The 27,380-nt window shown below is 41.8% G+C and overlaps 1 protein-coding gene across 5 annotated transcripts in view; it reads right to left on the bottom strand.

Moving 5' to 3' along the window:
- slc35g1 (solute carrier family 35 member G1) overlaps positions 1 to 27,380 on the bottom strand; it is a 66,083-nt gene that overhangs the window by 9,197 nt on the left and 29,506 nt on the right. For 4 of the 5 annotated variants that reach the window (XR_011345518.1, XM_069900561.1, XM_069900563.1 and 1 more), the window contains exon 2: positions 10,968 to 11,148. Coding sequence is in view for 3 of the 5 variants with exons in the window: in XM_069900561.1 (XP_069756662.1) it covers positions 10,968 to 11,148 (181 nt within the window). In the remaining 2 variants the exon portion in view is untranslated. Of the gene's footprint in view, positions 1 to 10,967; positions 11,149 to 11,975; positions 13,256 to 27,380 lie in introns of those variants that run through there. The other variant, XR_011345519.1, reaches the window with a different exon arrangement.

Below are 27,380 nucleotides of genomic sequence, written 5' to 3'. Positions count from 1 at the left end.
TAGAGTGAGTAATTGTTTTCTTACTTCTCTTTTGGATAGCAAATGCTGACTTTAAGGTTTCTTCCTCTAATTCAAGGCAATACCAGCAGTGGAAATATTTCTATCTAGTGTAATGATAGAGTGCTACCACCAGGAGGAGACAGAGACAGATTGTGTAGCATTTGAGGAATGTTGCATCTTGCGAATGTGGTTGCATCTTTAGTAGGTTCAAGATGGATGCCACCCCATGAGGTCTGCATGTGTGTGTACTGTTTTTAGTGCTGGTTGCTTAGTTAATAAATGTAGTTGTTTTAAAAAGAACCCAAAGTTTATTTATTGTAATAAAAGAAACATCACGTGGTACCAGATGTGGAAGAAACAGCCTGTACAAAAACAGAGGAAACACCACCCATGCTGGACAGTAGTGGACCAGCAGAGCCAACATAAGCACCTGTGTTAAGAAGATCCACATGAGTTGTCAAATCACCTGACAGACTGTATCTATAAAAGAACTGCATACTTAAAGATTTATACTGCTGATGTTCATGTGTTGAACTTTAAATTGGAAGAATACTGTATTAATGTATCATGTTTGATTAAACATTTCAAGGAAAAGGGATGTAGTGATAGAGTGCTACCACCAGGAGGAGTCGGAGAATGAGTGTGTGGCATCTGAGGAATGTTTCATCTTTAGTAGATACAAGATGGATGCATCCCCATGAGGTCTACATGTGTATGTACTGTTTTTAGAGCTGGTTGCTTAGTTAATAAATCTAGTTGTTTTAAAAAGAACCCAAGTTTTAATTTAATTAAAGAAACATCTAGTGCACCAATACTTTTAAAATCCCATCAATTTTATAAAAACAAAACTTCCATTTCCAGAAAAATGCAAACATGCCTGTGTATCAGTAACAAACTACATTTGAGAAGAGTCAATTTCTTACTCCTGGCAACTATTGGATTAAATCAGTGGTTTTCAAACTGCCCCCTGAAACTTACATTCCACTTTAACCATCCCCTATGCCATAAGTGCTCTGTGATTGGTAAGGGATTGCTTAAGGTGGCATGTGAGTGAGAAGGGAAGGTTGAGAACCACGGCTCTCGATTGTTACTGAAATATTTTGCTTGAGAAAAATTGTCATTGGCCCATTTCCTTTGGAGTTATGAAACCATGCACATAATGAGTCAATTAGGTACGCTTAAAACAGTGGTTTTCACCCACATAACACCTTAAGCAATCCCTTACTAATCACAGAGCACCTATGGTATAGGAATTGCTTTAGGTGGAATGCAAGTTTCGGGGGGCAGTTTGAAAACCACTAGATTAAATTAATAAGTAGTTGTGGGCCACAGAGTGACAAAGATAATAGAACTACCACCTCGCAAGCTAGGTTCAAACTTGACTTCCAGAGCAGTCAACATGAAGTTTCACATACACCACCTGATTGCTTCTGGGTGCTCAGGTTTCGTTCCACATCATAAACCAATGAATAAACATTTCTAATCAAGCCACATAACAGATGCCCCAATGCCTGGGGCACCTTGTGAAATCAATGCTGCACTCTTTCTATGATTCCTAAGTCCACCCTTTAGACTCATAATCAGAATTAGACTCAATACTCAACAGATTCCCAGTTTTTGTTTTATCTCCCTTCAATTGTAAGGTCCATAACCCTGCATGTATTTTCAGAAAACTTTTGAAGTACACTGCTGCAGTTAGGTCATTGTAATAGATACATAAGGGTCCCTCTGCTCCTGTACCAATCTTAGAAATACTCCTATATATTGCCAAACCCTCCCAAACATCTTCCACTTTGTTCTTTCCCTACACAAAATGTTATCTGCCACTTGTATACACATCTTGACATCTAACATGATCCAACTCATTAGTTACCAGACTTCCCAGTTTTGCCTCATCTGCAGATTTTGAAATCAGACTCTTCATCATTATTCAAAAGAAGAAATGCAGTTTCTTAGTACTGACCCCTGGGAAGTACCTTCCTACAGCCCAAGAAACAACTGTTCATTTTGATGGTTTTTTGCGTCAAAACAAATTTTGGAGCTTATTATGTGGCAATAAATGGAAATCCTTATGAATATCTATTTTCACATCAATTTTGTCATGGTTTTCATTTCTTTAAAATAAAATAAAAACTATTTTCTTTCAGCAAATAATTGTTAATCCACATTTGTCCAAACGGCTATTAATGTTATTCTTGATCATTGTTTCTGGCAGCATCCAATCTATTGGACTAAATTTACTCAGTTCATCTCAAATTACAGTGGACAATAAAGATTTTGCTTCCTGAACACTTTTGGGTGAATTTTATGGATTTTGAGCTGCTGATCAGGAAAATCACCTCAAAAATTCCCTATCACATATTGTTTTTTTTTCCAGATAAAAACCTATTTTTGTGATTTCATGTCATATTCTTTTAGCATGCATTCACATTTGGACTTCTTCCCTGCTGATCTTGGTACAGTCAATGACAAACTGTAATGGAGGATTAAAACCATGTACTCAGATGCTTTTTGCTTATGTGGAACTGACGACACTGGGTCCACACGCATGTCACCTTACTTTCAGAACTAGCAGATGTAATTAAACTCAGCCATGGGGACTTATCTGAAGATACACTTTGAAATGGAGGTTGCCACTCTCCTCCGAGAAAGTAAATTTCCAAAAAAACGGGGGACGCTGACAGACGGTTTTTGGCTGCTGGCCACAGCCTTACGCCACTCCGTTCAGCGTGAAGTTGAATTAGTTCAGCAGCAGGTAAAGTCTGAACATAAGAGAAAACAACTAGAGGAGGAAGTAGAGACTCTGCGACAGCGCTGCTCGATGATGAGCGAAATTGTTAGCACCAGTCAGGATCGAGCCAAAGAATGGGAGGATAAGCATGTTCAAACAATTTGCCGTAATATTAAACTCCGGCAACAGCTCTGTGCGAATAAGGAAAAGCAAGGGGTAGAACCTGATCCACACCGTATTCGTGCCATGATAAGGAATGGCAATGATCCTGATGTAATTGATGATTGGGACGGGAATATCTGGTATGATGATAATGGTAATAATGCAGATACCCCCCGGCATGTGCCTGGCATACTCCCCTCTCCCTCCGCTGTTCAAGCCCGCCCCGTAAGGCAGCGGACTGTCCAAGCAGATGAAGGCGAGAGGGGGGATGATGTAAGTGTAGAAACTGAAGGGACCGGTGCTCCGATCTCCCAAGCGGACCCAGGGGAAGGCTCCCAAACCCCTGCTTATGCTAGGTGGGCTCCCCCCTCAACGGGATGGTCTCAGCAGCCTCCCATGTGCCAGAGTGGTAACAGGGGTCGGGAGCAGTCAACAACAATACGTGACTTTACTATAAAAGAGCTGGCCGCCATTGGAGATCGTTTTAGGCAAAAGACAGGAGAAACTTTGGCGGCCTGGCTTCTGCGGGTTTGGGAGCAAGGGGGAGGTAGCATATATCTGACCCCTGAGGAATTGTTGGGGTTAGGATCATTAACTACTGATATTCGAGTCACTGCCGAATTACGTGGCAGAAGGAGAGATGTAGACTATTTACTTGCTACTCTAGGAGAAGCCCTGTTACGGGTGTATCCGTCACCAGTAGATTGGGATCTGCATTTGCAGAACCATTGGGGCACACCAGAGGAGGGTATAGCAGTGATTCGCCAACAGGCCGTGGCCTCTGCTTTGTATGCGGGGCGCCTGAGGCTGTGGATGCATGGGGGGAGCCCTGATGAAGAATTATTCACAGCTGGAATGCATACCCGATTGGTTCGTTCAGCCCAACCTACTATACGGGGACTGGTCCTGTCTGTAACTAGTCCGCTAATTGGGCACCTCGTATCTGAGGCGGTGCACGCCCTATCTGGACTCCAAGAACTGGAGTTGGGAGGTAAAATCCACTCACGTACAACCCAGGTTAAAGCAGACAGACAGGATGAAAGGAGAGGGGCTGCTGTTAATAATGGACTGACCAGAAAAGAGCTTTTTCTAACTTTGTTAAAGTTAGGCGTACCTAAAAGTGATATTGATGGGAAACCTACTGCAGTCTTGTATGCCCTTTATAAGAGGAAGGCAGGGGAACATCATCCCCAGATGCTGGGTCCTCCCGGCCCAGCTGTGCCTTCTGCTCCCACTGCTGCTTCTATCGAGTCAGCTTCTCCTGCCCCAGTTACCCGTGATGAGGTACAACAATGGGTTAAACAGGCTCTTAAGGATAACAATAGCATGTGGTCCTGGAAACCCCCGAACCCTTCTGAAGCCTGAAGGTGTGGGCAGGATTCCCGTGTCTATTCCATCGAGACACGGCGCACACACGGGGATCCGCGGCCCTACATACCATTAACAATTCACTGGGGTGGGGGTAATGATCGCCAATACTTGGCTTTGGTTGACACCGGTGCAGAGCACTCGGTGATTCCTGGTAACCCCGACCTCTGGAACGGACCCACATTTCGAATAGAAGGAATGGGAGGGGCAATCACCCTGGCAAAGGAAATAAAAGTCCGTGCCACGGTGGGTGATGGCCCTTCCCCCATATGGTTACATGCGTTGGTAGCTGCCACTGACGAGTGTATTCTGGGTATTAATATGTTGGCCGGTACAGCCCTTAATACTAGCCAAGGGGGGTTTGCATTCGGAATTCGGACTATTACAAAAAGATTAGTGGTGGGTCAGGCCAAGTGGGATCCCGTGGTGGTGACACCCCCCTCAAAACCTGTATGCATTCCGCAATATCGCCTCCCTGGAGGGCAGGAGGAGATTACCGCCACCATTGATGCTTTGAAAGAAGAAGGGGTAGTGAGGCCTGCAACGTCGCCCTTCAATAGCCCTGTTTGGCCGGTCCAGAAGCTGGACGGCTCCTGGAGAATGACAGTTGATTATCGTTTTTTGAACAAACATGCCCCACCACTTGCTTCAGCAGTTCCGGACATTGTCACTCTTATTGAAAACATTGCTACTGGGAACTCAGGAACATGGTATGCTGTCATTGATCTCGCTAAGGCCTTCTTCAGTATTCTTATAGCTGAGGACTCACAGGATCAGTTCGCCTTTACCTGGAAGGGGCGCCAGTATACCTTCACCCACCTTCCAGTATCGCCTTCCCTCTCAATTCACCATTATATTGATGATGTGGCCTCCTGGAGCCTCTGGCAGAAACAAGAGGGTCGCCGAGTCCCACTAGGATTCTGGTCACGTACCATGCCTGAGGCTGCCACTCGTTATTCTGTTTTTGAACAACAGTTACTAGCCTGTTACTGGGCCCTGCTAGAGACTGAAAGAATGACAGGTGATGCAGATGTTCAATTGCGACCTGCACTTCCTATAATGAATTGGGTCCTGGCTAATGATGCTAATCTAAAGATCCGGCGGGCTCAGCAGTCTTCTATTGTTAAATGGAAGTGGTATATTCAGAGTCGTGCGACCAGAGGGCCTGAAGGGGTGGGCCGCATACACGAACAGGTGGCTTACCATCCTAGGTCAGGAACTCAGTTATCGGAGGAGGGGGATGGTGGCTCCAGTCAGTATGCTGAGTTGAAGGCAGTCACTTTACCACTAGATCCCCATGATCACCCTCTTCGCCTGTTTACTGATTCCTGGGCTTTGGCTAATGGACTTGTGGTATGGATGCCTGATTTGCAAAAGAACAACTGGATGATACATGACCGCCCAGTATGGGGCAAAGAGTTGTGGCAGCTGTTGTGGGATGCTTCCCACCATCGTGAGATAACCGTTTATCACGTTGATGCCCATACCAATATGGCGACTAACATGGCTCAACATAATGCAGTAGCAGATCAGCTTGCCACTATCAGCTGTGCTGATACCGTCCCCCTGGCTCGATGGGCACATGAACAGAGTGGTCATTTGGGGGAGAAGGGATCAGCTATGTGGTCCCGTACACATGCTTTATCCATCCATAAGGATGATGTCCGCATGGTCATATGTACATGCCCAGAATGTCAGCTTGTGAAGTTCCATACCGTTCCACCTGGTCCGCATGGCCGAATAAAACGGGGTGCTCACTCAGCTGCGGTCTGGCAAATTGATTACATAGGCCCCATGCTAGACTGCATGGGTAAATATTACGTCCTAGTAATGGTTGACACCTTTTCGGGCCTGGTTTTTACTTTTCCCACCAAGACGGCTGACCAAGCTAGCACTATCCAAGGACAAAACCATTTGATTTATCGTTATGATGTTCCAGAGGAGATTCACTCTGATAATGGCTCGCACTTCTCCGGGAAAGCAATCTGTGATTGGGCAAATGACAACGGTATTTTATGGGTCCACCATATTCCTTATTACCCGCAGGCTGCCGGGTTAGTTGAACAAATGAACGGCTTACTGAAGGAACAAATTCATTTGTTAACATCACTGGGGACCCAGAAGGGATGGTGCCATGTGCTGCAGCAGGCAGTCGACAATTTGAATCATCGCCCTTTAAAAGGAGGTACACCTTTCCACCGACTTCTTCACGCTCCTGAATTACAGCCTATTCCAGAGGAATAACAGTCAATGCCCCCCATCCCCGAACTAGAGAATGTTGGACAAAAGGTATGGGTGGCACCACCAGGTAGTGGCCCTCCTGTAAAAGGGGAAATAGTGACACCTGCCCAGGGTAACACTCACTGGGTAGCTATTGAGGGACAGGATGATTTAGTCTGTTTAAACACTGAACGCTTATGGTATCGTGAGTGACATGTGTCAGGCTTCTTTGTTCCAGGTTCTCCATTTTACACTCCTGGTGATCTGGCTTAACAGCTGCTTTGATGCCAGCAATTGGATTTGTAATGTCGAGGACGTTCCAAGGGAGTTCCCAGTGGGAAACACGGTCCGATGCATTACACCAAGGAAGTCCTCGGTCACCAGCCTCAAGTGCAGCTTATATAAATATGTTATTGTTCAGCATGTTTCAAAATCTGTTCGTGAGCTCCAGTATCTGGGTATTGTGGCCAACAAGGATAATTTGAGCCTTGGTTGGAATCCTTTCTCATGGCTAACTGCTACATTTGGGGGAGTGGGCCACAATATCCTCCGTTGGTTGCTCGCGTCATTGCTTATCTTTGTAATTGTTGTTTTGATTTCTCTTTTTTCGCTCCCTCTGTACTCAAATACTGGTTAGGCCTCGCAAATGACAGATTGTGACCAAGGGGTGGAATGTAATGGAGGATTAAAACCATGTACTCAGATGCTTTTTGCTTATGTGGAACTGACGACACTGGGTCCACACGCAGGTCACCTTACTTTCAGAACTAGCAGATGTAATTAAACTCAGCCATGGGGACTTATCTGAAGATACACTTTGAAATGGAATTCCACCGTGAGGCCCAGGGAAAGCAGTTGTCAAATACGACACTCTGAAATTGACGTATTGGTCACAACCTGTCTTGCTCAAGAAGTTTTAATGAGTCCTTGTATCTACGAGATAAACCAGGATATCATAGCATCCTGCTCCATAATAATTAATCTTCTAAATTGTAGAATAGTATGCTCAGCTTTGATTTTGACTGACAAATGTTAGAGGGAGTGGGTGCATGATTAATTGTTTTTGGGGTATAAAAGTCTGTGGTCCTGCTGCTGAAGTTTAGACTCTCCGAGGGGTGGGAACACCCCTTGTCAAGAAGGAAGAACAGCCAGAGTCCGAGCAACGTCCCGGTCGGGGGAGGTGGAGAAGCTGCTACCAGCGCCCTGACAACCTACTACAAGTGTGCAGTTGTTGCCTCGCTTTGGCAGTTGGGACCAGTCCAAGCGTTGATAAGTATAGTTGGGAAGGGCTTGCATATTGTAGTGTGAAATCAGCTTTTGAATTAGTAATAAACATTTGTATAAACTGAACTGCTCTCGGTGTGTGTGTCTATTTTCTTTCGGTAGCTAAAACACTGTGACCAATCTAAAATGAACAAAATGAGAGGTATAAGTTTACCCAAGACACAAACGTGGTGAAAGGTTTCACCAGGACATTGTGACCATGGAAAACCAGCATCAGGGCTACTGGAATCCATCAATCCTGGGTGTTGACACGAAAGGCATCAGATGCTGAGTACAAATAAAAATGGGCGACAAAACATTTTTAGGTCAGTCGAACTAACACAAAATGCATCAGCATCATTATGTGACCAAACATGCTAAGTTCAATAAAGGTTAATGCTTCTCCAACATGATGCAGCAAATCGGAAATTATCTTTCTGTTCAGCTTGAAGTTGTGTATCATGATCCCCAATTTTTTTTTAAGGAAGTAAACTTTTTGAAAAAAATTGTTGCCCAGTGTTATTCTTTAAAGAAAATATAACCTTTCAGCATTCGTTATGCTTTCAGATTCAGATAATGATTGTGGCTTGTACCTCTTCCCCTCAGCAATCTTAGATATATCCAATCAAATGTGATGCCTTATCTACTTTAAGACCATCTATTCTTTGAGTACTTTTTAGCCTTTCCTGTTTCTCAACAACTTTTACAAGCATCATTTTCCTTGCTAACAGTAGACCTAAAATAATTATTTGACAGGCTCTATGCCTTTATGATAAATCTTTTAGTCCCTCTAATAAATTTACTAATTCAAATATAACAGATTGTTAACTTATGTTCACTCCAATTCTATCAAATTGACTTGTTTTTTGCCTCTGATCCATTTTGGTCCAATTCTTATTTGCGTTTTCAACCTGCCATGCAACGTACATCCACTTTTCCTGCTTCATCTTGCTCTATTTTTTTTTGTGTCACCCAGAGGCAAGTTTAGTTGATTTACCTGGCCCCTGGTGGGAATAAACAGCAATGAGGAAGAGTGAGGTAGTGAGTGGGGTTACAACAGCCTTGCCCTCAAGGTTAGCAAAACTAAAGAACTGGTTGTGGACTTCAGAAGGGGAAACCAAGAGAACACAAATGAGCCCTAATTGAGGGGTCAGCAATGGAAAGGGTTAAGAATTTCAAATTCCTGGGCCCCAGAGTAGATCTCTGAAGATCTACTCTGGGGCCTCCAAGTTGATGCAATTACAAAGGCTTGCCCGCAGCTATACTTTGTTAGGAGTTTGAGGAGCTATGGTAGGTCATCAAAGACAAAATAAAGTGGTAATTCTGCCTCGCCCACAGGAAAACGAATCTCAGGGTTGTATGTGATATCATGTATGTACTCTAACAATAAACCTGAAATCTGAATCTGAAGGCTCTTCCAAATTTCTACAGATGTACCCTGGAGAGCATCAATGAGCTGGTTGCATCACTGTCTGATATGGAGGTGCCAACTCACAGGACAGGAAAAGACTACAGAGAGTCGTGAACTCAGCCAGCACCATCATGGGCATCAGTTCTCTCCATCGAGACATCTTCAAAATACAGCATCAGAAGAAAGCAGCCTCAATCCTCAAGGAACCTCACCATCTAGGTGATGCCCTCTTCACACTGATACCATCAGGAAGGAGGTACAGGAGCCTGTAGACAAATATCGAATGCTACAAAAAACAGCTTCTTCTCTCTGCCATGTGATTTCTGAATGGGCAATGACCACAGAACACAGAATCATCTCACTTTCTCTTCTTTTTGCAACAATTTATTCACTTTTTAAAAATGTAATTTATAGCAATATTTGCACCTGTAATGCTGCCACAAAACAATCAATTTTGTGACATGTTCATTACAACAAATTCTGATTCTAAATGTAGCTCCTCCCTGATTCTTTAAATTATGAACTTACTGTTTTGCTTGCTTTCGATTCAACCTGGCATATCCATTATCAAAATTTAAATTGGCACTCTTTAAATGTCTTTATTCTCAATTCTCCTTATTCTTCTACAAAAATAATGTAAACAAAATATAATCGCTATTTCCCAAATACTCACCAGTGACTTATCCTACCTGAGGCACCTCTTTCCTAGAACAAGAATCAGTGCTTTATACCATGAGGATAGAAGCAGAGAGATTCTCCAGAAAGATTCTTTTGAATTCTTCCTCCCCCCCCACCCCCCGCCCCCCCATTACCCTAATGCACACTTGGATAGCTATAGAAACAGATTCATACAGTGCCCTAACAGGTTCCATCACAACTAGGCTGTCCATCAAGTAGCTATCCGTGATGATCCCATTCACCAGCACTTTGGTAATTCAACTGTTTGTCCAAATGCTTCCTAGATGTTGTGAGACCACTTTCCTCCACTACCTTCTCAGGCAATGCATTCCAGATCTCAGCCATGCTCTGGGTGAGGCAGTTCTTCCTCAGAGCCCCTCCAAACCCCTTACTCTAAGCCTACGTTTTCTAGTTGAAGACTCCCCTGCTGCGGGGAAGGTTTCATCTCATACTTTTGTCTAGCCCGATCAGATTCCCCCCCCCAGTTCTCCTTCACTCCAGCCTCTCCAGTTGCCCCTCGTAACTTTAATGTTCCATCCCAAGTAACATCTTCGTCAATCTCTACAACATCCTCTCCAGTGCAATTATATCCTTCCTACAGTGCGTCAACCAGAACCATATTCAATACTCCAACCACAAATGAAGTACATTTTTAACAATTATACCATGACCACTCTATTCCTATATCCTATGTCCCAGTTAATGATTCCATCTGTTTTCACCACTGCATTTACCTGGAAAATTAATATTTCCTGGATTCCACCTTTAATGATGTATGCCCATCCCTTATTAGGCTTCCAGAAAGGCACAATTCCACACGTAGTCAGCCATTGCTCCATCTAACATACCAAGAAATCAATTTCATTCTGTAGTCCAAGATTATCCATTTATCAATCACCCAAAGGATATCTCCCCATTTTCTCTACATTATGTTGTTCTTCCATTTCTCTGTAATTTTCCTGCAAATATACACCTCTCTATTTGTCCTAACACTCGATGGTTTATAGAATACACTGAGAAATATAATGGAATTACTATAATTTTTTAAAACAATGATTAAATGGATTCCAATCCTTATGCTGTGGCAACTTCAAGCATGGTCGAAGCAATACAAGATGCACATTTCATACTTACTCATTGTAGATAATAATTGGGAATGTAAATATCCACTGAAATAAACATCGAATCCCACTGATTTCCAGAGAATGGATTCCTTCAATTTTCTTCACCAAGAGAGAAAGGATCGAAAAGAATAAACAGGAGAATAATGCATAACATAATCCAAGGCCCACCCATTTAGGCTTCTTCTCAGTCACTGCAAAACAAGAAAATTGAATTTACCAAAATAATTCCGCAATGCAGGAACAGGGCACTCATTGCAACATCTTATAATCTTACTTAATTCCAGCTGCCTAATCAATACGGAGAACAAGTTGTAACTTCACTAGTTAAATAGGAAAGTCTGGAGAAGCTGTGATTATGGTGCAACTGACAAAGGTGCTAATAGGAAGCAAAAGGATAATAACCAATGTTTGGAGCCTGAGCCCTTTGTCAAGATAAAGGCACCTGCTCGCATTTTGCTCATACCTTGATGGAGGGATCAGACCCGAAACTTTGGTTACATCCCTTTAGATGCTGCGGGACCTGCTGAGTTTCTACAGCACTTTTGTGTATTTGCTTGTAACTTCACTATTTATTTATAAGGAGATGCCTTACAAAGCCGACTTTTCCCTTTCCAGACTAACAAACTGGCCAGTAAACAATACATTACAATTGAGGCACAGACACATTCTTAACAATGAGAATTCTAATTGCTCGTTGCAGTGTGAAACCCCATTTGTACATGTGGAGCCAAATCCTCTGCGTGGGTGTCCTCGTTCCTCCCTGGAAATATTCTTTTCTTAGAGCTACACAGTAAGTATCTAACAGTAGCATTGTTGTTATATTATAAAGCTGTAGTGTTAAGTCACATTAAGATATGTACTGCATTCTGCTACTTTCTCTATTTTACATTTAAAAGGAAAATTTTATCTTCAGAATCCTTAATATCAAATAACAACCTAAGAATAAAACCAGTTGAACAAGAGACTATTTAAATAAAAACTGACAAAGTACAAAGAGGGCAAAAATACTGCTGTCAAATATTCAAACTTTTAAAAAATTGCAGGAAATAGAAATCCTTTCAATTGCAGTTCCGTTTTACTTGTTTACACAGTGGACAGTTGTTTTTTGTCATATGGTGGACTACATTAGAGACACACAGCATGGAAACAGGCCTTCAGCCCAACTTCCCCATGCCGACCAAAATGTCCCAGCCGCATTAGAGCACCCTGCCTGCATTGGGCCCAAATCCCTCTGAACCTATTCTATCCAGATACCATTCTATTTTTTTCTTAAACAATGAAATAGCTCCTGCCTCAACCACCTCCTCTGGCAGACCATTCCTTAGACTCTGTGTAAAAAAAAAAAGATTTGTTAAATATCTTATCCCTCACCTCAAACTTATGTCCTCTAGTTGATACAAATGACAAACAGCAATGGGCCCAGCATTGAACCCTTGCAAGATCTGATAATGACCCTCAGAAGATCCTTCACATTCAGTTCCTAACACCAATGGGACTATATTCACCTGATGTTACTCTCAATAAAACTTTCAATCAACACCTTTGACAACAGGCCTAAATAAACACAAGAACCACAGAACTTTTCTTTTTAAAATATTTTAATTAATTTTAATAACAATAAATTTGTACAGTACAGTTATGGAATGTAACATGGAAAAAAAAGAAAAACCCTGTAAGCAGAATCATACAAATTCCAAACCACAGCCATAATAAAGAAAAAGGATATCATAAATTTAGCAAAATCCCTAAACTGTACAGTTATATTTAAAATATAATAGTCAATGAAAAAGTAACAAAAAAGTTTTTAAAAAACTTTAATTAAAACCCCTTCCATTAGACAAGATTTAAAAAAAATCCTACCATGTGGGTATCAAGTGACAACAACTCGGAAACAAACCACACAACATGGAAGTTTAGATCAGTCTTAACATTTAAAATTATGATAATATTCCTTAAAAAGGACCCCGTGTCTTTTGAAAATTTAATATATGAATCTTTAATGTCATATCTATTTTTTTCTAAGCTTAAACAAGACATAGTATCATTTAACCATTGTTAATCATTTAACCCACCTCACTGACAAAAGGCAAAGGAGGAAAAACCCAACACCCAACCCCAACCAACCAATTTTCCCCTGCTACCGCTGCAACCGTGTCTGCCTGTCCCGCATCGGACTTGTCAGCCACAAACGAGCCTGCAGCTGACGTGGACATTTACCCCCTCCATAAATCTTCGTCCGCGAAGCCAAGCCAAAGAGAAGAGGGGGAGTATTGTCTTTCCATTGGATCATAGATCTGGCTATCAATTAAGTAAAAGATAAAATTCAGTTTTGAGAAATCAATAAAACGTCATCATCAGATAATCCAAACAGAGCAATTACAGGGCAAGGTTCCAATTTAGCCTTGAGAATTACTGATAGTGTGAGAAAAATATCTTTCCAAAATTTTTCTAGACTAGAGCAAAATCAAAACACGTGAACCAAGGAAGCCTCTGTAATTTCATATTTGTCGCATAGAGGATTTGTATCAGAGTGAAAATGAGCTAATTTAGTTTTAGATATAGGTACTCTAGGGACCACTTTAAATTGCAATAAACAATGTTGTGCACAGAGGGAAGTCATATTAATCAAATTACAAATAGAATCCCAAACCTCAACAGAACATTAAAGATTCAAATCTTGTTCCCAATCGCACTTGATCTTAAATTACGAGGCTGTTCTTAAATCAAGTAAATTATTAAACATGAGAGATATTAAACCTTTGTGAGAAAGTTGAAAATCCAAAAGTAAATCAAGAACATCTGCCTCAGGAATTTGTGGAAAATTGGGAATCTGAGATTGAACAAAATGTTTAACTTATAAATATCTAAAAAAAAATGTGTATTTGGCAAATTAAATTTTGACACCAATTGTTCAAAAGAAGCAAAACCTTCTAAATTGTGCCCATATTCCGAAACTATGTCTAATTATCAGATTATTAGTTCTTGTAAAAAGAGGAGGATAAACATTAACCTAAAATTGCCAACAACAAAGAATTCTTTGTAAAATTCAATTCCATTTCTATCCATGAAGGGCAGTCAACCAAATTATCAAAATGTAACAAAAGAATTAACTTCTGTATAGTGACTGCTCAATAATATAATCTAAAATTGGGAAATTCCAATCCACCATTCCTTTTCGCTCTTCGAAGATGAGTTTTATTTAAGCGGGGATGTTTCCCTTGCCAAATGTAAAGAAGATAGAAGCAAATCAAGGGAGCCAAAAAAAATTTTGGAATCAAAATTGGTATGGATTGAAAAAAGTACAAAAATTTAGGTGAGATGTTCATTTTATTAGAGTTAATATGACCTCCTTTAAAGAAGACCGCAGAGCCCACCTCACTGACAAAAGACAAAGGAGGAAAAACCCAACACCCAACCCCAACCAACCAATTTTCCCTTGCAACCGTTGCAACCGTGTCTGCCTGTCCTGCATCGGACTTGTCAGCCACAAACGAGCCTGCAGCTGACGTGGACATTACCCCTCCATAAATCTTCGTCCGCGAAGCCAAGCCAAAGAATACGACCAATCTCTGAGAATGATAAAGGTGACCATCTCGATAATGATAAGTTAACCTGATTAAATAAAGTGGAAACTTTTCTCCTTAAAAAGATATTTGTAGCTCCTAGTGATTGTAATACCAAGATGGGTAAATTGGATTTCCACAATCTTAAAAGGAAAATTAGCACAACTTGATGTAGAACCATTCAAAAGGTACAAGTTAACTTTTATGCAGATTCATCTTATACACAGAAAACTGACTAATATTACTAGGCAAGGAAACCTCTGGATTAGTAAAGAAAAGCAATAGATCATCTGCATATTAAAAAAAACCTTATGCTCAATACTCTTCCTCTGGATCCTTTGAAAATCTCTACCATCTCGAAGATCAATCGCAAAGGGCTCTAATATCAAACCAAAGTGATGGACTTCAAGGACAACACTGATGAGTACCTTGAAGATTAAAAGGTATTGATCTCCGTAAATTAGTAAGAATTGAGGCAGTAGGACATAAATAAAGTAATTTAATCCATTTAAGAAAACAAGGCCCAAAGTTAAAGGGGAAGGATCCATTTAATTGTGCTTCTTCTAGGCCTATTTCCTTACTTATCATAGATGTGAAGATTTTGTCTAAAATATTGGCACACAGACTGGAGAACATTTTATCTTCAATCACTTCTGAAGATCAAACTGGTTTTATTTAAAAAAAATCATTATTCTTATTTTAATATATATCGTTTATTGAATATTCTATATTTACCTCCCACTCCTGCCTTTGAATGTGTTCTTTCTCTAGATGCAGAGAAGGATTTTGATTAGGTGGAATGGGGTTATTTGTTTGCTACTTTAGAACTTTTGAATATTACAGGACAGAAACAGGCCCTTTGGCCCTTCTAGTCTGTGCCAAACCATTTTTATGCCAAGTCCCATCGACTTGCCACAGCCATAGCCCTCCATACTCCTCATATACATGTACCTGTCCAAATTCTTCTTAAATAGAAGTTTGTTCCACACTCCCACCACTCTCTGTGTGAAGAAGTTCCTCCTAATGTTCCCACTAAACTTTTCCCCTTTCAGCCTTAACCCATGTCCGCTGGTTTGTACAGAAGATAGAACATTACAGCATAGTACAGACCCTTCTGCCTTCCATGCTGTGCTGACCTGTATATTCCTACCCAAAAAACCTAAACTTTTCCTATCTCATAACTATTTTTCTTTCATCCATGTGCCTATCTAAGAGCCTCTTAAATGCTCCTAATGTTTCAGCCTCCACCACCATCCATGGCAAGGCATTCCAGGCATCCACCTCTCTCTCTGTTAAAAAAAAAATTACCCTTGATGTCTCCCCTAAACTTTTCTTCCTTCACTTTATTTCACATTTGCCCTCTGGCTGTTCGCAATTCTTGCCCTGGGATATAAACCACTGGGCCGTCCACCTTATATCTGCCCCTCAGAATTGTGAAGACCTCTATTAAGTCTTTAGCCACATGTTAAGCTGCATTATCCTCCTATTTCTAATCTCACTAGCGCCTGGCACGGGTAGCAATCCTGAGATCACAACCCTTGAGATCCTGACCTTCAACACTGTGTCTCACTCCCTGAACTCTCTTTGCTTGACCTCATCACCCTTCCTACCCACCTCATTGGTCCCTACATGGACCACAACATTTGGCTGCTCACCCTCCCTCCTGAGAATGTCCTGAACATGATCTGAGATAACTCAGACCTTGGCACCAGGGAGGCAACATACATTTCAAAGGTAATTCATAATTTTAATTTCTCTTGGAAATTCCCCTGACTACTTTATTGCAAATTCCTCATTCTTTATAAATTATTTTCCTATATCACTTTCAACACATTCATGGACACCAGAACGTAAAGATTGTGGTATTTCCAAAAACTGAACATTATCTGATCATCACTTTAGCTTCTATTATCTTCTTTCTATCCATTTATTTAACCTTTTTACACTTGCAGTCTCCTTATTTATGGGGAAGTCACTTCTCCATTTAATCTACCACACTTACTTCACCTTCTGTTTACCTTCTAGTCACCTGCTGCTTACACACACCATTCTTAGTATTTATGCCTTTTTTTACATAAAAGTGCTGGACTATTTTAACCCCTGTTCAAAATATTTTATTGTCTTGAAAACTGTCAATTTACCCAATCACTTCTGTCTGCAAAAAATGTATCATGCAGCAAAGTATTTAACAAAGAACAAACTAAAAGTTTGTTAAGTCCTCCTATCACATTTCTTCCAAATGCTCAATCTTCTTCATAAGACAGAGGGCATGAAGTACTGAAGAAACTCAGCAGATCGCTGTCCATCTGGAGGAAGTCAAGGTGTACCAACACTTTGGGCCTGAGCCCTTCATCAAGGCATGCCCAAAAAAAACAGGCAAGAGCCTGAATAAAAAGGTGGGAAGAGAAGTGGAGGGAGGGAGGAAAGAAGGGTCAGGGAGAGGAGTACAGGCTAACATGAAGGAGGCCATAGGTGGGTGGGTAGAAGAGAAAAAAGCTGAGGGAGGGGTTAGCTCTCTGAATGATGAGGAAAGGGAAGCAAAGCAGGATGAAAGACAATAGAAGAAAAGGGAAACAGAGAGAGTCAGCTAGGGGCTTAGTAGAAACTGGAGAAGTGGAATGCCCGGACAGAATATTAGGTCTTGCTTCTCAAATTTGTGAGTACCCTCAGTTTGGCAATGCTTGAAGTCATGGATAGACATATAGGTGTGGGAATGGTGTGTGTGGATTTAAAATGGTTGACCACTCAGAGGTACCCTTTATTGCAGCAGACCAGTCTGCATTCAGTCTCTCGAACATGGAGGAGGTCACAATGGGAGCACTGACCCCTGCAGATTCACAATTGAAGAGTTGCTTCACTTGAAAGGACTGTGTGGGGCCCCAAATGGTGGTGAGGGAGGAGGTGTGGGTGCAAGTATTTGCATCTTCTGCAATCACAGGGATATATGTAGAGGGGACAATTAGTGGGAAGGAAAGAATCATTGAGGTAGTTCCAAAGTGAGCAATCCCTCCAAAAAGCAGAGAGGGGAAGATGTATCTGTGGTGGGATCCTGTTGCAGGTGGAAGAAATTGTGGAGGATAGTACATTGGATACAGAGGGTAGTGGAGTGGTAGGACATGGGCAATCTTGGCCTTATTGTGTCTCAGAGTGGAGGGGGCTAGGACAGATATGCAAGTTAAGGCCCAAATGATGTCAGTAGGGGGGTGACATTTAAAAAATTTTATTCTATGATTTCCATTTCTCTATAGGATAAACAGTCAAAAACCCCAAACTTCAAGCCCCAATGTAAAAATGTGAGGCAAATATTTTCCCCCCCATCTTTTCCTCTGGGAGTGGAGGGCATTTTCACTCTACTCTATCTTCCTGCTCTGCTTGTCACAAGTTCTACGTGCCATTGACTACTTAAGATCATTTCACACAGAGATCCCAGTAAGTCGGTGTGTCAGCTACCTGTGTTTAAAGCCAGGTCAGGTCGGATCGGAACATTCACACTGAACCAAGAAAATTCGGTTCAGAGCCACCTTTTACACATTCCAGGTCAAAAGGAGGCTGGACCAGCAGCATTACCACATCCCGAGAAGGCAGGTAATCCTTTCGCACAGGAGCCTGTGGGAAACGCATCAGCTCTGATACTACCTACCTTGGTGGGTAATACATAGGATGAAAATACACCCCCCCCCCCCCACCAATCCTGGTTTTGGTTGCATTCACACAGGTAAGTGAAACAGTAAAAAGGCCATTAAATTCTGGCTTTCAGGGGCAGTGTGAAAGCATCTTATGTTTGCATTATCTACTGGGTCCCAATTCACACTAAGCAGATAAACGCGTTACAGCAGCGGTTCTCAACCTTTTTCTTTCCTACCACTTTAAGCATTCCCTATGCCATTGGTGCTCTGTGATTAGTAAGGAAGGTGGGATGTGGGTGGAAAGAAAAAGTTTGAAAACCACTGTTTTTAATCGTCCCTAATTGACTCGTTATGTGCATGGTTTCATAACTTCAAAGGAACTGGGCCAGTGACAATTTTTCTCAAGCAAAATATTTCAGTAACAATGGAGTCTAAAGCAGTGATTCTCAACCTTCCCTTCCCACTCACATACCACCTGAAGCAATCCCTTACTAATCTCAGAGCAACGATGGCATAGGGATTACTTCAAGTGGTATGTGAGTGGAAAGAAAAAAGGTTGAGAACAACGGCATTATAGATTTTCCCTTTGGTCACCACGGTTTTACCCTCACTAAGTGATTCTCCCTTTCCCTCTCCAACCTCCCTGATTTGCTGAGTATTTCCAGCCTTTTCTGTTTCTATTTTAGATTGACAGCATCTAGATTTAAATTTTTTTTATTATTCTAAATTTCTATTTATTTTTATAAAAATATACACACACACACCACACACACACACACACACACACACACACACACACACACACACACACACACACACACACACACACACACACACACACACACACACACACTCTCTCTCTCTCATCGCTTCCTTCATAACCACAATATATGCCAAAGTGATTTCAATGAATTTTAAATGCAAACATCAGGGTCCCTTGGAAACTTTACAGCCAAATTGCACGAGATCCTATAAACAGTGACGAGATAATAATCCAATGAAGTGTACTAGTAATAAAATTAATATTGGCAGTCCAGCAGAGGGAGCCCCTCAACTTTTCTTCCAAAAGCTTTGCAAGATGTTTTATCGAGGGGCTGGGTTAACAATCCTTGTGTATTGCTGAAAACCTTCAGTGTTGCACAAAAGCGACAACCTTGATGTGTGCACGTCTGGCAGTTAAACATACAACTTTCTAACTCAAGAGGCATTTTCCCTCTTGAATCAAAGTGCATATTGGAATACAATTTCTTGCAATATAATGTTGCTATTGATGTATAGAAACTGTTGTAATTGGCACTTTGGAATTTACCTGCAGCCACAACAATTCTTCTGCTGGCTAAAAAGAATTTGTATAGTCTGTATAGTCTGTGTTATTAATGATTTATTGGCAGCAAATCATACTCTCTTTCTGACCCCCTCTCCCTCGTCACCTGGTTCTATTTGCATATCTCCCACTAACACCTTGATTCTCAGATTTATCACCATATATATCACATACAGCTCTGAGGTTTTTTTTCTGCGAGCGAAGTAGAATTGGTAGTGTAAAAAAACTGTATAACATTCATATAAACAAACTGACTGTGTAATAGAGAGAGAATTTTTAAAAAAATCAATAATGTGCAAAGGTAAGAGTCCTTAAATGAGTCCCTGATTGAGTTTGTCTGATGGTGAAGGGGTAGCAGCTGTTTCTGAACCTGGTCGTGTGAGTTTTGTGGCATCTATTACTTCTTTCCTGATGGTAGCAGTGAGAACAGAGTGTGTGCCAGGTGGTGTGGAAACTTGATAATTATTGCTGTTCTCCGTTGGTAGCATTCCCTGTACATGTTCTCGATGGTGGGGAGGATTTTACCCGTGATGTCCTGTGCTGCATCCAGTATCTTTTTCAGAGCTTTATACTCAGGGCCATTGGTGTCCCCTGCCAGACCGCGATGCAGCCGGTCAGCACACTTTCTACCACACATATGCAGAAATTTACCAGGGTTTCTGATGTCATACCAAACCTCTGCAAACTCCTGAGGAAGTCGAGGTGCTGATTTTCTTTCTTCTTTGTGCCATTACTGTATTGGGTCCAGGAAAGATTCTCTTCCCTGCCTCAACAGGTTCCATCTGCTCATTCCACCTCTATCAGTCACCTTCCTTGCTTACCAGATCCTGTATCTGCAGCCTCGTTTCCACATCAGCTTCTAGTTGGTGTCTACATCCATATCCCAAACCACCTCCTGGCTCAATATGCCCCTAGTCTCTCTTTACCTTATCACCCACCATCTCCTGACTCCTTTCCCACCTGCCCGTCATTTCCCCGCCTCACCTGGTTCTAGCTGTCATCTCCTGACTGACCCCTTGCTCTTTATACTGGCTGAGTCCTCACTACATACACTCTCAGTTCTAATGTAGGGACGCGACCCAAAATCCAGCCTGACCTGCTGAGTTTCTCCAGCAGATTGCAACATTAGCTGTTTCTTTTGTCTCCACTGCATAACTCAAATAATGGAGCTGATTGAGAAATTCAACCGATTGATGAGTTTTGGCAAGATGATCAGCAATTTTATTTTTAAATTTGCTGCAAAGAATCGCAACAGGAGAGATTAGGAGTTTTTTTTTTAAATGTTACAAATATTTTTTAAACACAGACCATCTGAAACAATTTGCATAACATAGAACATTACTGCACAGTACAGGCCCTTTGGCCCTCGATGTTATACTGACCTATATATTCCTATTAAAAAAAAACGAAACCCTTCCTACTTCGTAACCCTCTATTTTTCTTTGATCCAAGATCCTGTCTAATAGTCTCTTAAATGCCGCCAATGTTTCAACCTTGACCACTATCGCTGACAAGGCATTCCAGGCACACACAACTCCCTGTGCAAAATTACTTAACTCCCTTCACGTTGCGGAGATGTCTTTTGGTGTTTACTATTCTTCTCCTGGGAAAAAGGCACTGCCTCTCAGAATCTTTTAGACCTCTATCAAGTCTTCTCTCATAATTCTTTGTTCCAAAGAGAAAAGCCCCAGCTCTGCTAACCTTCCCTCATAAGACTTATTTTGCAATCCATTCAATATCCAGGTAAATCTCCTCTGCACCCTCTCCTTAGCTTCCACATTCTTCCTATAATGAGGTTACCAGAACTGAACACAATACTCTGTGTGGTCTCTCCAGACGTTTGTAGAGTTGCAGCGTGACCTCTTGACTCTTGAACTCAATACCTCTATTAATAAAGCCCAACATGCCAAAGGCCTTCTGTACTATCAATGTGCAGTAACCTTGAGAGATGTATGGATTTGGACAGTGTTCTTCCACACTGTTAAGTATCTGACCATTAACCCTGTACTGTACAATGTGCAGTAACCTTGAGAGATGTATGGATTTGGACAGTGTTCTTCCACACTGTTAAGTATCTGACCATTAACCCTGTACTGTACAATGTGCAGTAACCTTGAGAGATGTATGGATTTGGACAGTGTTCTTCCACACTGTTAAGTATCTGACCATTAACCCTGTACTCATCCTGTACTCATCCTTCCAGTTTGACCTTCCAAAATGCACCACCTCATACTTATCTGGATTGAACTCCATCTGCCAATTTTCCACCCAACTCTGCATTGGGTCTATATTCTTTTGTAACGTACGGTAACCTCAGCACTATCTTCAACTCCTCTAACCTTTGTATCATCTGCAAACTTACTGATTTATCCTTCCACCTCTTCATCTAGGCCATTAATTAAACATCACAAAAGAGCAGGGGTCTCAGAATAGATTCTTGTGGCACTCCATTCATCACTGAACTCTAGGCTTCCACTACTATTCTCTGCTTTGTACAGGCAACCCAATTTTTAATCACACCCAAGGTTCCGTGGACCCCATGCCTTTCTCAACGAGTCTCTTATGGGGGACGTTGTCAAATGCCTGACTACAATCCATACCAACCACATCTACTGCCCTACCCTCATCAATTTCTTTTGTTACCTCCTCAAAAAACTCAATTAGGCATGTGAGGCATGACCTTCCATTCACAAAGTATTGCTGACTATCCTCGAGTTGCATGCAGTTTGCCAAATATTCATCAATCCTATCCCTAAGAATTTTTTCCAATAATTTGCACACAATTGACATAAGACTCACTGGTCTATAATTCCCAAGATTCTCCCTTTACCATTTTTAGACAAGGAAACCACATTTGTCATTCTCCAATCCTCTGGCACCTCCCCTATAGCCAAGGAGGACTCAAAGATCATAGCCAATCCCCCAGCTATCTCTTTCCCTTCTTCCCACAGCAACCTGGGGTACATTGTGTCTGGCCCTGGGGACTTGGCAACCTTAATGTTTTAAAAGAAATTTCAACACAATCTCAAGATCATCCAGCACACATGCCTCTCCTATTTGACCTCACCCTGATCAAGGTCCTTTTGTCTGGTGAAGACAATAGCAAAGTATTCCTTTAGGACCTCTCCAACCTTCTCTGCCTTGAGGCACATGGTGCTTCCTTTATCCTTTAGTGGCCCCACCTTCTTCCTCTTCATCTTTCTGTTCTTCACATATGCATAGAATGCCTTGGGTTTTCCTTAATTCAACTTGCCAAGACCATCTCATGCCCCCTTCGAGCTCTCCTCAATCCTTTCTTAAGTTTCTTCCTGGCTACCATATAATTCTCATGAGGCCTCCCTGCTTCCAGCTTCCTAAATGTAATGTATGTTTCCTTCTTCTTCTTAACTAGCTGCCTTGCCAGTTTTGTCAACCACAGTTCCCTTTTCCTATCATCTTTTCCCTGTTTCAGTGGGACAACCCTCTCCTGAACCCAGTGCCAGTGGTCCCTAAACCTCCACTTTAATTCTGTGCTTTCACCCTTAAATATCCATTTCCTACTTACTCCCCCTAGTTCCTGCTTCAACCCATCGTAATTAGTCCTTCCCCAATTGTACACTTCTCCATTTTGCCTGCTTTTATCCTTATCCACAGCCAAGCTAAAGCTAAGGAAGATGCGGTCACTTTCACCAAAATGCTCCCCCACCGAGAGATCTGCCACCTGACCAGGTTCATTACCCAGTACTAAATCCAGTATGATCCCTCCTCTCGTCGGCTGGTCTACATACTGTGTCATAAATCCTTCTTGAAAATACCTAACAAATTCTGCCCCATCTATCCCTCTTGCAGTCAGGTGGTGCTGGTGAGCATTAGGGAAGACGAAGTTTCGCATGATAACAACTCTGTAATTTCTGCACGACTCCAAAATCTGTCTATTTATCTGCTTAATGGTGCCCCGCAGGCATTTTGGGGGCCTACAGACTACTCCCAGTGTGGAGATTGTTCCCTTCCTATTTCTGAATTCCACCCACACTGACTCAATAGAGGCAGCCTTATAACCATATAACCATATAACCATATAACCACTTACAGCACAGAACAGGCCAGTTCGGCCCTACTAGTCCACGCCGTAACAAATCCCCACCCTCCTAGTCCCACTGACCAGCACCCGGTCCATACCCCTCTAGTCCTCTCCTCTCCATGTAACTATCCAGTCCATCCTTAAATGTAACCAATGATCCCGCCTCAACCACGTCTGCCGGAAGCTCATTCCACATCCCTACCACCCTTTGCATAAAGAAATTTCCCCTCATATTCCCTTTATAATTTTCCCCCTTCAATCTTAAACCATGCCCTCTAGTTTGAATCTACCCCACTCTTAATTGAAAAAGCCTATCCACGTTTACTCTGTCTGTCCCTTTTAAAATCTTAAACACCTCTATCAAGTCCCCTCTCAATCTTCTATGCTCCAGAGAAAAAAGCCCTAGTCTGCACAACCTTTCCCTGTAACTCAAACCTTGAAATCCTGTCAACATTCTCATGAACCTTCTCTGCACTCTCTCTATTTTGTTTATATCTTTCCTATAATTTGGTGATCAAAACTGTACACAGTACTCCAAATTTGGCCTCACCAATGCCTTGTACAATTTCATCATAACCTCCCTACTCTTGAATTCAATAGTCCGATTTATGAAGGCCAACATTCAAAATGCCTTCTTCACTGCTCTATCTACCTGAGTATCAGCCTTGAGGGTACTATTTACCATAACTCCTAAATCCCTTTGTTGCTCTGTACATCTCAATAGCCTACCATTTAATGCATATGACCTATTTAGATTTGTCTTCCCAAAATGTAACACCTCACACTTATCTCTATTAAATTCCATCAGCCATTTCTCAGCCCATACCTCCAGCCTTCCTAAATCACCTTTTAATCTATGGTAATCTTCCTCACTGTCCACAGCACCACTAATCTTTGTATCATCCGCAAACTTGCTTATCCAATTCTCCACCCCTACTTCCAGATCGTTAATATATATAACAAACAATAGTGGACCCAGGACCGATCCCTGAGGAACTCCACTAGTCACCATCCTCCAAGTGGACAAACAATTTTCCACCACTACTCTCTGACACTTCCCATCCAACCATTGCTGAATCCATTGCACTACCTCCTTATTTATACCTAATGCCTCCACCTTTTTTCCTAACCTCCTGTGGGGAACTTTGTCAAAAGCTTTCTTTGGCTTGTCAAAAGCTTTACTAAAGTCTAAATAGACAACATCCACAGCTTTCCCTTCATCAACCTTTTTTGTAACCCCCTCGAAAAACTCAATCAGGTTTGTCAAGCATGAGCTACCCCTGACAAAACCATGCTGATTACTCCCTATCAATCCCTGTAGCTTCAAATATTTGTAAATACCATCCCTCAGAATACTTTCCATCAACTTACCCACCACAGACGTCAGACTCACGGGCCTATAATTCCCAGGTTTACATTTGGACCCTTTCTTAAACAGCGGAACCACATGAGCCACCCTCCAATCCTTTGGCACTACCCCCATGACCAGTGACATCCTAAATATCTCTGTTAATGGCCCCACTATCTGTCCACAAGCTTCCCTGAGTGTCCTTGGGAATATTTTGTCCGATCCCGGAGATTTATCTACCTTTATCTTTTTCAACACAGCCATCACTACCTCCTCGGTTATCCTTATATGCTTCATGACCTCCCCACTATTTTTCTTTACTTCAACTGGTTCAATATTTTTTTCCCTAATGAATACCGAGGCAAAGAAATCATTCAAAATTTCCCCCATTTCCTCTGACTTCTCACTCAGCCTACCCTCACTATCTACAAGGAGTCCAATTTTATCCCTCACTAATCTTTTACTTTTAATGTACCTATAGAAACCCTTTGGATTTATTTTTACTCTCTCTGCCAAAGCCTCTTTGTGCCTTTTTTTGGCCTCTCTAATTTCTTTCTTAAGATTCCTTCTACACTCCTTGTAGTCCTCCTTCAAACTCTCAGCTCCCTGCTCTTTATACCTCTTGTACACCTCCCTTTTTCTCCTAACCAAATTTCCAATATTCCTCGAAAACCAAACCTCCCTATGACTTCCAGCCTTTCCTTTCATTCTCACTGGGACATATCTACTCTGTACTCGCAAAATTTCTTTTTTGAATATCCTCCATTTTTCATTTACATCCTTACCTGAAAATATCCTGTCCCACTCAATACTCCCCAAATATCTTCTTATTCCTTCGAAATTTGCTCTTCTCCAATCAAGAACCTCAACTTTAGGCCCCTCCTTGCTCTTCCCTAAAACTACCCGAAAACTAACAGAGTTATGATCACTAGACCCAATTTGTTCTCCAACATTAATGTCCGATACCTGACCTAGCTCATTCCCTAACAGGAGATCTAGTATTACACCGTCCCGAGTCGGTTCTTCTACTAATTGATTTAGAAAACAATCTTGAACACATTTAGCGAACTCTAGCCCATCCAGCCCTCTAACTGTATGGGTATCCCAATCAATGTGAGGGAAGTTAAAATCTCCCATGATCACTACCTTATGATTGTCACACATATACGTTATCTCCCTACAAATTTGTTCCTCTAATTTTCTTGGCCCATTTGGTGGTCTGTAATACACCTCTAAGCACCCTCATGCCTCCTTCACCCCTCAATTCCACCCAAACAGCCTCACTGGACGATCCCTCCAGACCATCCTGCCACCTCACGGCAGTAATGCCCTCCTTAACAAGCAGAGCAACCCCTCCCCCTTTTTTTTTTACCCCCTGCTCTATAACATCTAAAACAAATGTATCCTGGAATATTGCCAGTCCTGCCCCTCCTATAGCCAGGTCTCACTAATTGCCACACTATCATGACCCCAAGTATCTGTCCATGCTCTAAACTCATCTACCTTGTTCACTATGCTTCTTGCATTAAAATATATGTATTTCAGAGAATGTCCCTCACCTATATTCTCTTTTCTACCTTTTAACCTAATCTTCATCCTACCTTTGTTATCGTTATTATTCCTATCTAAGTGGCCATGCTCCCTTGACACTGCTCTCACACTCTGTTCCCCACCCTCCTGCCAAACTAGTTTAAACCTTCCCCCACGGCTCCAGTAAATCTGCTTACCAGCACATTGGTCCCCCTCCAGTTCAAGTGGAGTCCGTCCCTTTTGTACAGGTCCGACCTTCCCCAGAAGAGATCCCAATGATCCAGAAATCTTATCCCTTGCCCCCTGCACCATCTCTTTAGTTTGATAGAAGCAGTCAGAAAATGGATAAATAGCAAAAGAAAGCAGAGTAAAAGAGCACTTTGTTTCCTCTCTAATATTTCAACGAAAGGGACAGCACAGTTAACATAGCAGTTAGCGCAACACAGTTACAGTGCCAGTGACCCGGGTTCAAATCTGATGCTGACTGTGAGGAGTTTGTATGTTCTTCCCGTGCCTGCATGGGTTTTTTCTGAGTGTTCTGCTTTCCTCTCATCCCTACTGGAGTTGCAGGTCATTTGGGTGTAATTGGGGGGTTTGGGTTTGAGGGCCAAAAGGGCCAGTTACCATGCTCTATGTCTAAAATAGAAAAACATTAAAATGGCAATAGTTTGGATTCCATTCAAGATTTCTTTGCCAGTGTATGACCCAGCATGACTCCCAAGGCTACTCCATTCCAATTGTATACAACTGCACAATCACCTCTGACATGTGAGTGATCTGTAACCTGCAATATAGGTCAAACCAAAGATTGTAATGGAGGAATCAGGGACATTGGCCCAAATATACAAATCTGCAGATGTTTTTAGGGGAAAAACTCTCCTTTGGATATTAGGCATAATGTTACTCAGTTTTCCTCTCTCAGTAGATTCTGCAAACTGCTTGGCTTTTCCAACATTCTCCTTCATTTCAGAT

Source organism: Narcine bancroftii, chromosome 10, assembly GCF_036971445.1.
Source record: "Narcine bancroftii isolate sNarBan1 chromosome 10, sNarBan1.hap1, whole genome shotgun sequence".
NCBI lineage: Eukaryota > Metazoa > Chordata > Chondrichthyes > Torpediniformes > Narcinidae > Narcine > Narcine bancroftii.
The sequence above is the reverse complement of the archived record's forward strand: the minus strand, read 5'-3'. Positions and strand labels throughout refer to the sequence as shown.